This window comes from Centroberyx gerrardi, chromosome 11 (genome assembly GCF_048128805.1).
Source record: "Centroberyx gerrardi isolate f3 chromosome 11, fCenGer3.hap1.cur.20231027, whole genome shotgun sequence".
Taxonomy (NCBI): domain Eukaryota; kingdom Metazoa; phylum Chordata; class Actinopteri; order Beryciformes; family Berycidae; genus Centroberyx; species Centroberyx gerrardi.
In genome coordinates, this window is record NC_136007.1 from 14,762,961 (window position 1) to 14,776,080 (window position 13,120).

The 13,120-nt window shown below is 43.0% G+C and overlaps 1 protein-coding gene across 1 annotated transcript in view; it reads left to right on the forward strand.

Annotated features, from left to right (window-relative positions):
- cadm2a (cell adhesion molecule 2a) overlaps positions 1–13,120 on the forward strand; it is a 224,407-nt gene that overhangs the window by 159,860 nt on the left and 51,427 nt on the right. Inside the window, exon 2 of the mRNA XM_071924623.1 lies at positions 11,262–11,411. Coding sequence (XP_071780724.1) covers positions 11,262–11,411 — 150 coding nt within the window. The remainder of the gene's footprint in view (positions 1–11,261; positions 11,412–13,120) is intronic.

A 13,120-nucleotide genomic window follows, 5' to 3' on the forward strand; every position in this document is an offset into this window, starting at 1 on the left:
TCAACAGCATGATATAGCTACGTCCATATCCATGTGGGTCTTGCAAGCTCGTTAGGAAGCAAAGGGTTTCCACGCAAGATCCAGATAATGTGACACGGCTAATTAAAAGGTGCCATACTATAAGGTCTCAATTTGTTGATGAGCTAAATCAGGACATTCCCGCGCAGGGCGGAACGATCAGCAGCACTCATGCAGGGTGATTGACAATGAAGATAAAGACGATGCCGTTACAGCAGATATGCATCAGACACTGGCACGCTGTCCTGCCTGCAGTGATCTAATCACTTGTTCTGTCCTCTTTCTTTGTCCTTTTCCCTCTCCGTTCTCCACCTCTTCCTCTCTTGCTGTCCATCCTACCCCTCCTGTCTGCCTTGGGGATTCCAGTGATGGCTTCAAAAGGCAAAGTGCGAGGTGAGTTGTGGCTGTGTTTCGCTGCTGTACCTCTGACTCAACTCAGATACCTTCAGAAACTGAAAAAGAATGGCTTTTTCATTTTAAACAAAAGAGTAATGTTTTAGTTTGTTTGGCTGTGCTGTATTTGTTCAGTTTCTAGTGAGCAGTCGTCATTATTGTAGTTGTATGTAAGGCAGAGAGTCAGCTTTCAATTTAGCTTTTAAATAAGTTATTATGTTTTTGTTCAGTGTGTTTTAGTGAACAGATGCTGTTTACTATTCACTTACCCATAGCCCCTTAATCTGTGATGCCAGTGATGTAAAGAGTGAATAGCAAACAGTGGACAAGGTGACTGTGACAGAATGGTTTGCTTGGGATCAGAACACCTTTTCTGGTTTGGCAAAGATAGCACTCCCACAATATAAAACTCATTTGGATGTCAAGATTCACAGATACGGTCTTTGGTTGTGAATTATTCAGGTTCACAAATACTGAAGGGGACAGTTCTAGGTCATGAGAATAATAAGCAAAGTATTTAATTGTGTGATATTCCCCTTTAGCATCTCCAAGCACAGAAACGGTGGCAGTAAACTACAATGATCAAAATCTTTTGCATCAATCCACTGTGCCTGCAAGATGGCAGCGAGAACAGATTACAGATCAGAGAGAGACAGAGAGGAGAGGCAGAGTGTTTCTTTGAGAGGAGATAACCTGATTTCATTCAGCCGTATGCTACAGCAGATACGCTTCTCAAAACTGAGGATTTAGCCGAACAGGACTATAATTTTCATCTGTTTAGCATCTGCTACCATCATTGGCTAATGACTAAGAAGCATAGGACTTGAATACAGACACTGCCTGAGCAGAGATGTGATGATAAGCCAAATGACACAATAGTCATCAAATCAAAGAAGCATACCAAAGAAGCAAATGTTATTAAAGGAATTATTAATGGTAAGCACATGGAGAGGAGTCTTTTCCCTTTTCCATCATGTGGACTTGATAAGTGTCATTTTTCTAAAACAAACAGCATTATCACTCATGACTCGTACTTAATATTGATGAATAGTGGATTGTGTTTGGGGCTACGGCTACTACTTATTTCTCTTTCCCCATCTCTTTTTGTCTCTCACACACAAACACAACATAGAAGAATTGTTGTACAGCATCAAAATATCTGTGCCGATCTTTGTCTGTCTATCTCCTCATTATCTCCTTACTTATCAATTTATATTATCTTTGTCCTCCTCCTCCTTTTCCTACTCCTCCTCATCATCATTACCATCATCATCATCATCATCACCATCATCATCACTATCATCATCATCAGCAGCAGCAGCAGCAGCAATGGCAACAGCATCAACACCAGTATACATTTTTCTCCCTACGCTCGCCAAACCCGGAACTCCATTTTATCCTTTTCCTCCATACACTTGCTGCTTCTTAATGTGTCTCTATATAATTTGAGCCCGCTCTCGCTGCGCCTAACTCCAGCTCCATGTGATTCCACTCTTTCAATACACCCGTAATATCTCTGTCTAATTCACTGGTGACCCATCCTCTCTCAAAGGCCACCCCACCCTGCCATCATCCCTTTCTGCCTACGTGTGACAATATAGGAAATCCATTGCACCCTTAATGGGCAAACAGAGGCTGCGTAGATCAGAGTCAAGCACATGTCTCCCGCTTGCCTCTCTCACCCCTATAATGAGGCTATTGGCAGGAACACATACACAAGCCAGATAAGATTCATGCTGATCAGCGGGCAGATAAAGGCTCAGTTCACCTAATGGTGCCAGCTCATCAATCTGTGTGTGTTTGTGTGTGTGTGTGTGTGTGTGTGTGTGTGTGTGTGTGTGTGTGTGTGTGACTGAATGACTGAGGGACAGAGTGAGGGTGCCTTGCATGTATGTGCTCATTTGTAAAAGCATATATAGCGCTCATCCGACTGGAGCCCATTATACAGCAACTAAGATGAATTTTCCTGTCCTACACATTTTGTGCCGGTGGAAGATGGAGCCGGGGCTATTTTTAGAAAATGTGACGACATAATGGCGTTCCTGTCAGGCATGCAAATGAGCATGAAAAAGCACCTCATTAAGCATAACACACACACATGTATGGCACCTGTACAGTATGTGTGTGTGTGTGCTCACGCGGGGGCGCGCAGACACACATGCACGCACAGTTTCTGGACCCCTTTAAATTGCTCTGAATCTGAATCTGTAGTATGCATGTTATCTGAGGTCAATTGTACTGCGTTGCGCTGCGCAGCACAAATCCTTAAATCATGGGTTAATTTCCTGTAGCTGAGTGAGTGTCGGATATTTAGGGAATATAATGTTTCAGACAGATAGAGGAAATAGCAATTATCTTATATTTTACACCATATTTTCTGTAATTGGTGGAGTAAAAGGTGTGAAAAGGGTAGCATGCTATTTAAAAGCACAATCCCTAGTTTCATCAGCTTTGGTAGTGTAAGAGCAAAATAAACTTCACCCGTTGTGGGTAAAAAATGAAGAAGCAAAGGTTCAAGAGTCTTCCGTGGATTCTTTATTCAAACATGCATGGTTCAGTTCAGTGTTTCAGACAAGTAACAAAAAAGTGACAAAGAAAGGAATGGAGAGAATTCACTTATATAGATTAGAGTAAACAAAATCTCGGCACAGAGCCAAACCCACTTGGCTCAAAGACAACCCACAAGTTCGGGCTTCTTAACTATGTGTCCACCTATAGGATCACTCAAAACCACACATGACCATATATAGTGAACATGCATACATTCAGGCACTGATTACATCATTATGGTATGTAGGACAAAGGGCACTCCACTATGCAGGACAAAGGGAACAAAGAACAGAGTATAATATTCATTAAAAAGACACAGTATACATTTTATTTCTTACAGTAGTCACACCGGAGATGATATATTCAGCGTGCTCATGCTGGTTTAGACCAGTCTGAGCTTAGCTTTGAGACGAGATCTTCAGTGTCAACCCTGACACTGTGGGCCCCGACTGCAAGTTGTGGTAAAAGAACGTCACGGCAAAGTTAGTCTGTCACACAAGCCAAATGATAAGAGCCGTCTTTTAAAACCAGCACTTTCTGTCCTCCGAATCTCCCAGATCCCCCCGGGGGGGAAAGCATTTCCCCAGATCACTCTTAAATGAACTGTATCTGTCAACACATCACCAAACATTAGAAAATCACACTGTGTCATGTTGATTTTGGGACTTTGGGAGTTTTGGTGGCAGCAATGATTAGTCTGATTTCCCTCATGAATGCCACCCTAGCCTGCTATCATCCCTCTCTTTCCCATATGAAAGCATAAGAAGTGAATTGCTTCCTGAGAGAAAAAGAAGCAGAAGTCAAGCACATTTCTCCTCCACATCTATTTGAGAGAATTTGAGAATTTCAATGGCCGAAATAAGTCTGATTTCCCTGACTTTATTCTGTTATGACATTTAATTTATAAAACCTACTGGGCAAGTTCTGTAAACGTGTGTCTGAATGCTAACATTGGTTTGCCATTTCTTGGCCTAATATTTGAAAGGGGACTTGAGAGGAATATTTGATGCCAAACTTACATAGCCAGATCCCTGCCTTCTGTGTCCTTGCAGCAGTGAATAAAGCGAAAACTCTGCTTTTATTATTTCTAAAAAGACTTAACTGTAAATAATATTAAAGTTTATAGTGCCCTGCTCATTCTCAGCCAGCGCTTCTCACTAGTAACATTGCAGTTGCAAACCTGTGCAGTATCCACACCCACACACACACATACACACAGAAGCACTTAAACGCATACATCCAAACACAAACACATAGCGAAACACACTTAATCACTGTTAAGACGGGTGCATAAATCAGATGCCTTCATGTCTGGGCAGCATAATTTCAGAGCCTGTTTCCCACACAGCTGCATAACAACTCAGAGAACGAGATGTGTGTGAGAAACAGGTTCTCTTTGGAAAGAATGAAGTGTTTGAGATCTTGCTCTTTTGTTTTTGCACGTTATCTCAGTTTCTTACTCCCTTCCCTCCTTCCTTGCTTTCACTTTTCTGTCAAAATATCTGCCTCTGTCCTTACCTAGCTCACCTCTTGCTCTCAGCTCCTTCTCCCTGCTTTTGCCAGATGGAAGAAAGCAGTGTGTGAAGTATTTATGAGGGCCAGGTTTACCTCTGTCATAAAACCATGAAATGCCTGCCCTTGGCTCAGAAAGGATAGTGAGATCCCTGGCCACTCTGGACGGAGTGAGCTTGAACTCAAGCAGCTTACACGCGGAGAATGGGCAGAGGTTCATATATTTGCCCTTTAAATGGATGTGGCTGAATCAAGGGCAGGAATACTGGGCAAAGAATATTGGTGTCTGGAAGTGAGTCTGGTCACCAAATTGAAATTACTGTGTGGGTTTATATAAATGTTGACATGTAGGTTTTTCCCATATCTGTTATGTGTCCTCCTTGGTTGAGCATCCCTGAATTCAGTAGAGAGTGAGTCTGTATTTAGATTTAGAGCTAACTGCTAGCTACAGCATTGCAGCAATAGGCATGATATATTGCAATGCTAAAATGTGATTGGCTGCTGAAAGGCAACACCACCCAAAAGTTCATCTGTGACATGTTTGAACTTGACCAAATGATTAAGAAAGTTGTCTTGGTTTAAAGAAAATGAATGGACTGTCAGAGAGAATATGTGGTTGCGTGTGTGTGTGTGTGTGTGTGTGTGTGTGCGCGTGTGTGTGTGTGTGTTCTATAGTGCCGTGTGCGCACATGGAGGTGCTATCATGGGAGACATTCTTCCAGGATGTTCTGTCACTACCTGAACAATTCTGTCAACACCATTCACACCCCAGATGCCACTGGAAACGGCACACACCCACATCCTCCCCCGACGCAAACACACACCAGAAAACACACACCCTCCCCTCCACATCTACGTCTCTCTGTCGCTACATATCACATTTAAACAACAACACTTGATAGCACCCCGGAGAAACAGGAGATATTTTGTTGATCTGGCATCAGGGGTTGATTTGGACGTCAAGTTTGTGATGGCAGCACCAACAGCTGCCCAGTCTAATTATGTAAATGACAACAGCACTGCCATACCCAGCCTGTCTGGTGCAGGATAATTAATTTCATATCTCCAGATCAGAAATGACTGTCCTGAGGTGTTTGTATCCCAGTGCTGAATACAAAGGTAACTCCACTCTCTGCAGGGGTTGCATTCAATTTGTTCACAGCAGGAAACCGTTCACTGTCAAAACAGTAAATCTGTTTGGATCACGAATGCGCACGCGCACACACACACACACACACACACACACACACACACACACACACTATCTCTCTCTCTCACACACACATGCACACACACGCACGATCACTTTCATTGTAAGAACCAGAATAAAGAGAACGTATACACTGACCATGCACATGCCTAACATGCTGTGTGATATGCTTTCTCCTCTGCTTTCAAGAGGCTTAAAAGATAAAGTGCATACAGTGTTGCACCCCCCTATTGCCTTCTTGTTTAAAAAGACTGATGCATAGTTTTGTATTTTTATTGTTTATTGTCTTGTTGTCGTTACGTTTCTCATTTCTGCAAGGGAAGGTGGTAAGGTGAGGTGTAAATGTTATGAAATCTGGATAAATTACATCTGGACGCAATGTGGATATGAGATGCATGTTAATGGAAGGTGCAAAAAGGCAAAAGAAACAAAATTGAAGAGAGAAAGAGAAATAAACAAAATTGTGTGTATATGGGAAAAAGGAAGGAGTTAGTGAGATAGTTGTCACAGTGGGTGAGGAGTCCAGGAGAGAGGGCAGGGAGTGATGATATACTTCTCTGATGTGTTAGGCTTTTTTGCCAAAAAAACAATAAAAAACATTTTTTTATCAGCTTAAACTGTTTCTTACCCAGACAAAACTCTCCTGTCTGGCTAACACTTACAATTCTGTTTTTTACATTTATATTTTGGGCATTTAGCTGATGCTCTTATCCAGCTGAAAACAACTGAACTGGGATCTGTTTCTTGCTCAAGGACACTATGACAGGATACATGGCTGGCTGATGAATGCATATTGGCTGTTGTGAGGATCGAACCTGTGACCTTGGTCGGTCTCTCCAATCACTAGGCCACCCTGCTGCCCCGGACTCTCAGAATCAGTCAGTCTGAGAGGCTTGAGTATCCAGCTGTGTATCCAGCTGTGTAGCCACCTGTGTAACCTTACAGACACTGGCTGGACATGGCCAAGCTGCCATGTCCCATGCAATCTCCTGTGTGTCATTCCTGACCCCCTGAGTAGGAGGCAATTTAAGCAATAAGCCAGTCGAGGTCAAGCTTTACAGTGATTTCAGACCAGCTAAGACAAAGCTTCACTTAGTGTTTTGCCCAACAATGTTTTAAAATCACAGTAACGCGCATCCTTGGCATTAACACACCATTATAATAAAAAAACACAAATGTTCAATAAGTATTTTATCTTTAATCAATAATAATTAAGCAGAAATAATGATTAAATGTTATTCTTCTACCAAGCAATGCAGTTCTAATTCAGGTGTGAGTGGTGATTTTCAGTACGTGCATTTCTATTTCTATTAAATTTCCAGTGATGCGGTCACAGGTGTGCATTTGTCGGGTATGTTACAGTGGCTTCAAAGGTGACTCAGCCAATCAGAGCCGACGACGGGGTCTATCCATTTTAGAATCCTCTGTATTCCTAGCCATACAGCGTAGCGCCACAGCTCAGTTGAGCTCCAGTCCTGGTATAAAGGTCAGTAGCTCCAGGCTGTCCGTCTGTCTGTCTGCATTTCTCTCTCTCTCTCCGCTTCTTGAATGCCTAAGTAAGAAAGGTTAGTAGACTCAGCTGCTCTCGCTGTAAAGGTCATGTCGGAGAGCAGACCGGAAGCATCCTGGATACTCTTATCAGTACTATTTGTCCAGGAGTTTGCTTTGGCGAGAGATACTGTATGTGTGTGCGCATGTGTGTGCTGTGAATAGCTCTACAGGGAGCACAGGTATAAACCTTTGGATTAGTAATAGTTTGGTCTTTTGAGAAATAATAGAATGTTTCGCCAGCTTATTTGATGCAGTAGAGTGTGTGGAGGGAGGCACATCTGCCCAGCAGGATTGCACTTATTATACCCAGAAGAATGTGGGAAGCTCCGCGGCCAACCTTGTGCGTATGTAGATCCGCAGGGGGGACGGGGGATGGAGGGGCAGTGAGAGGTCCCACTCATACTTAAGATTCAGCTCATCCAGGGAGACAGCTGTGTGGACAGGAGGGTAAAGTATGTGAATGAGCTCTGGTTCCGTGTCTCTAGGGGAAATACATAATGATTTGCTAATTTTTCTGCGAGTGAGATGTCACTGTAAAGCAGCTGTAACTCGCATTGCAGTAGTCACCATTTCACTTTATCCTTGCTTTGTCAAACAGTGTCGCTGCAGTTAGCTCATCACTTCGAGTCAGGTCTTGCATTGCTCTATACATGCCATTTAAATGCCTTTATGGTCACATATGTATTATCCAGCCCAAGCTAAATATACAGCAAAACTAATTTCATTATGTCATTACTTCATAATGCCATGCAGATAGGGAAGTTGTTGACCTGGCTTAGCCCTGGCATGTCAGTCAAAGTGGAGGGCAATTAAACTGACCCCGCTCTCCATGAGAGATAGAGAAGTTGAAGAACAAGAAAGAAGGGGGGGATCAAGATAAATTTGAAAGAGTAGGGAGCATTGAGAGACACAGGAAATATGGAAATGAGAGACAAAGCAAGTGATAGAAATGCCACCCTTCAGGGATCAAATGTAGGAGGAAAAGAGACAGAGAGGGAAGAAAAGAAAGGAGGGAAGTGAATGGAATGGATACGGACTGGAGACGATAGCGCAAGAACAGAGAAAAGGAGGAGAAGTGAGGTAAGGAGCTAATTTTAGACATGGAAATCAGGAGAGAACAGCTGCCTGCTTCCCTCAGGAGATACATTTCAATCAGGTCTGGGTGGCCAGAGGGAAGAATGGAAGGACCTACTCCACTGGCCAATTAAGCACAGAGAGCGCTGCACTGTTCTAATATAACCATCACTGTGGCCCCTTTGGCCCTTTCAGTCCCTCTGGACGTGTAGCACCAGACACTGAAGCAAGGCTTAGGCACAGAGATCCCTAGACTATTGTAACCTTGTGTAGTCACTGGTACCAAAGGAGGGGAGAGGAGAGGACAGGACAGGAAAGGAAAGGAGAGGACAGGAGGGGACAGGACAGGACAGGAGGGGACAGGACAGGACAGGACATGAGGGGTCAGGACAGGACATTAAAATAAAGGAAGGGGAAGGACAACAACGCAAGGAGACTATGGAAAAAGATTAAAAATGAAACTGTCAAAGGGAAATTATTGCATGATGGTATTCTCCCAGCTAATACTCTAACCTTTTGTTTTCATCCCTGACAATAGACCTAGAGTACAAAGTGAGAGCAGGTTCAGAGTGATGCCTATAATGTATGGAGTATTGAATAAGTAGAATAAGCAATTGAGTGCTGTGAGGAAATCCTTCCAGTGGCATTATAGATTCTCTCTGCAGCACCTACTCAGTCAACTCAATTTCAGCTTGCTGTTTTCCCATGTCTTCCACTATCTAGAAATCCAAACACTCAACGGAAATGTATGTCAAAACACATCTATAGTGTGTTGCATCAGGAAGTGTACACTTGCCACACTGACCATTTACAGCATTTTCTTAAGTCCTGTAGACAAGCTTTCCATTTATTTCTTCTTTTTATTTTTCATTTCAGTTCAAATGCCATGTAATGATATTCTTTTGTTTTTTTTTAGTGTTCAAGGGAAATTGTAATAGATAAAATACATTTTGGAGGCTCCCATCATCACTGGAGGCAAGTGTAGCATTCTGCTCTTGGCATCAAATCATTTAAATGTAATTTCCCATGTTTCCTTGTTTGTCAAAGGCAGATCATTTGGAGAACAAGCTAGCAGATTATTTTTAAATCACTGATGATTACAAAGTTGACAATAGAGTGACTAGCATGTCGCCAGAGTGTTTCCATTCACATTGACATTTTGCAAAGTGACACATCCACTACAATAATGAACCTAAATTATACACTAGGATTGTGTCATATTGTGCCACACTTGACTCATGAAAATCATCAGTGCGACCATTCTGTCCTGCAGTTAACCATTAACTTCCCATTGTGGTCAGCACAAAAGAAATAAAATCTATCACACAGGGGCTGCGTGTAGCCTAACTGTGTGAGCGAGAAAAATGAGAAAAAGTAAGTGATTTAAAGAGAGGAAGTAATAAAGAGAGCGAGGGGCAGGCGCGGGAGAACGGTAAATCGTTGGCAGATCATGCCTCATGCAAAACTTCCATGAATAAAACATATTTCTCGCCTCCCATAGCTCAGATCCATTTTTCCTCCATTTCCCTCCTCTTCCCCCTCTATCTCTCACACGCATGATTAACCTCGGGAGGCCTTAATCAACACTGGAAATGACCCGTGCTCCTTGACTTACCTCTCTCTACCTCTCCTCTCCTCCTTCACCTCATCTTCTCTTCTCTCAGCACGTCCTTCACTCCAGGTCCGTCAATGATGGGGTTGGCCTCACCTCACCCTGCATCCTGTTCCAGGATCAGTTTATCTTACCAGCGCAATCATCAGCTATTGGAAGGAAACCACAAAATTGGCCGTTGATAATTACATGGGGAACGTGATTTAATACATTTAGAGCAGCTCTTGGGTGGAATGGGATCAAACAGAATCGTACGGGAATGGAAGATGGGCCCATTTAAATATTCTTTATTTCTAAATACTCCTCATTTCTCTCTTTGCTTTTATATGTTTGTTTTTTTATGATCCTTTCCAGGGGGGATGGTGGTTTAAGCTTATAGGGAAGACGGGAGAGTTAGCTGGGGATGAATAATCTGTCTTACCTAAGCCTTTATTCACACAGTCTTTAAAACCTGTCCTCTGGGGATGGGGACAGGGATAGATTTATGGTTATTATTATTTACTTGCTCACTTGCTCCCTCAGCCTTACACACACACACACACACACACACACACACACACAAAGAGGAGGTGGAAAGAGCAGTGTGAGCTGTCCATGGTTCTGAAAAATGGCAGCCAGCTATTGACAAAAGCGGTTGCAAAAGTGACCTATCCATGGTGCTGAAAACTAGCTGTACTTGGTTTGGAGGTCGCACAGTCCTGTATAACGTCATTCATCTTCCTATTTTTCTCGTTGGATGCAGGCATCACACACACACAAACATCCACACATGCACACACGTCCATGGAGAATGGTTTTTAATTGGTCTTCCCTGTGTAGCTGAGGTTTCAGGGTTGGTACCGCGGGCTAAATGCCCCCTGTGTGTTCTATGTTAGGGTCCAATTTAGCACACAGTAGTGACTGGCCATCCTGACTAAACATTTGCTCGGTAATTAGGCTGTTTAGCTTTCCCAGAGACATAAACCTGCTTTCTCCTCGGTCCTGCAGTGTGTGGAGCCGATTTGCTCCTCCGACGACAGAATAGCAGTTTCCTTAACATGATTTTTTTAGAGAAATCGTCATGAACCAAAATGGAAATAAGTCACATGCCTGTTTGTGTTACCTTGATCGCTTTAATTCTGTATGCTCATTGTTATAGTGCATTTTTATTTATTACTTAAATTCAATCAACCAAGCAACCAACTAACAAATCAATCGAACGATCAATCAAAATTATATCATCTACCTTGCTCTGTCTGTCTCTCTCTTTCTCTGTCTCTGTCTCTCTCTCTCTCTCCCCCTCTCTCTCTCTGTCCTGATGCACACTCATATCCTCTTTCTCTCTTGTGTGTTTTGTGGCAGGCATCAGCGGTCAGTACCCTCTGGTCCAGAATGTGACCGTGACAGAGGGCGGGACGGCGAACATGACCTGCCGTGTGGAGTACAATGACAACACCTCCCTCCAGTGGTCAAACCCGGCACAGCAGACCCTCTTCTTCGGGGACAAGAAGGGTGAGTTGGAGGCAGACAGAGTGACACCTGCGTTCACACAACAGATGCAGCCTTAGAAAGTGTCACCTATGTTAGGTCTGTGTTGGCTGTGAAGCGCAATTTCCGCTGAGACACCAACAAATGCAACTTTTCAGGTTTGAAGTTGAGAAGGGAGAGCGAATAGGTGTTTTGAGCTGCTTTCTATTCCTCTGCATGAGTAGTGTGGTATAGGAACCGGAATGTGAGCCTTAAATCGTCTCCCCCTCATATCCCTGTGTGTGTGTCACTTGTACGAGCTGCTGCCTCTGCAGCATCGTAGCACCTGTCCCACATTTCATGTCTGTGTGTGTGTGTTATCCTGTAACTGTTCCATTTACACAGTAAGTGCATATGCACAGTGCACAGAGACAGACAGATAACACACACCGAAGCCTTTATTCATAGAGTGTTTAAAACCTGTCCTCTGGGGATGGGAACAGGGGCAGGTACATATATGGTTGTTATTATTTACTTGCTTACTTTCTCTGTCAACCTTCCACATACACAAACGCACACACACACACACACACACACACACACACACACACACAAGCCATGCCCCTCCGCTAAGGAGAACAGTTGGTAGCGAGAATAGATTAGTCTGTATGTGGAAGCTCTGTTTCTGCCTTGTGCCCTGTTTAGTCTAGAACAGGCTAATAAGCGGTGAACACCAGCTGTCATGAATCATTTGGGGGTTTTGAATCTTTTATTTAAAAAAAAGGAGTGGGAGGTCCATTCACTTTCAGATTTGTGTTCATTTGGATACTTGGTAGTAGAGCGCGAGACACTGGAGTGAAGGATCTGCTGGGATTAGTCCAAAAATTTGTCCAAACCGCCGAGATGTAGCTGCCATTCATTTGTATTTACCTTCATGTCGAATCTGGACCCGATCAATGTAAAACCTTGGAGGAAATCTGGACCGCATCCCATGCGGCAAGAAGCGGTTGATCAAAAAACTGTTTTGATGCAATGCCTTTCTCCTTGAGCACATACACAGCAAATATATGTGAAAAATAGACATTCAAGGCTACTGCTCAATGAGTGATGCTGCCAGTGCATTACAGTGGTTGAAAATAATCAAAGAGCCTCTAACAGGTTGTCATTTTGTGCTGCTTGGTAAAGCATGAATACTTCACAGTGAGCTGTCTTGTGCTGGTGTTCACTTAAAGGAAAAATCCACCCTAAAGCACTTGAACACTGTTAAAACCAGCTATTTGCAATTTACATTGCATTTCTGGGCCCATGTTGTTGTTTGGTGGTGTATTTTCTTATTGCCGTGGATGTAGAAGATATAATGTCAAAGTGAGATATTTCCAGCACAGCTACAGTAGAGTTTGATAGCAGAAAAATTTTCAACAGTCTAAATCATCGACAGTAAACGTCATTTTGGTGTCATTGTGCATCGATGTTCAACAATCATACATAGAGAAATTCATCGTAGAAGACGAAGAGACACCAGGTTCCACTGACAGTAGCTCAATAGACCATAATGCAATGCAGTCACAAGACATGTTGCATAGGCACATCCCAATGCTCACAAACTAGTTGGCTAACTAGCTATATTTAGAAATTCAGAAATCGATATCTGACAGTGTAACAGTATCTAAGGGTGGGATTTTCTTTTAAATGCAAACACTGTTTGGCTTTTGAGGATGCTGCAGACTGTTTGGCTGTTTGTCTTGAAGATTCTA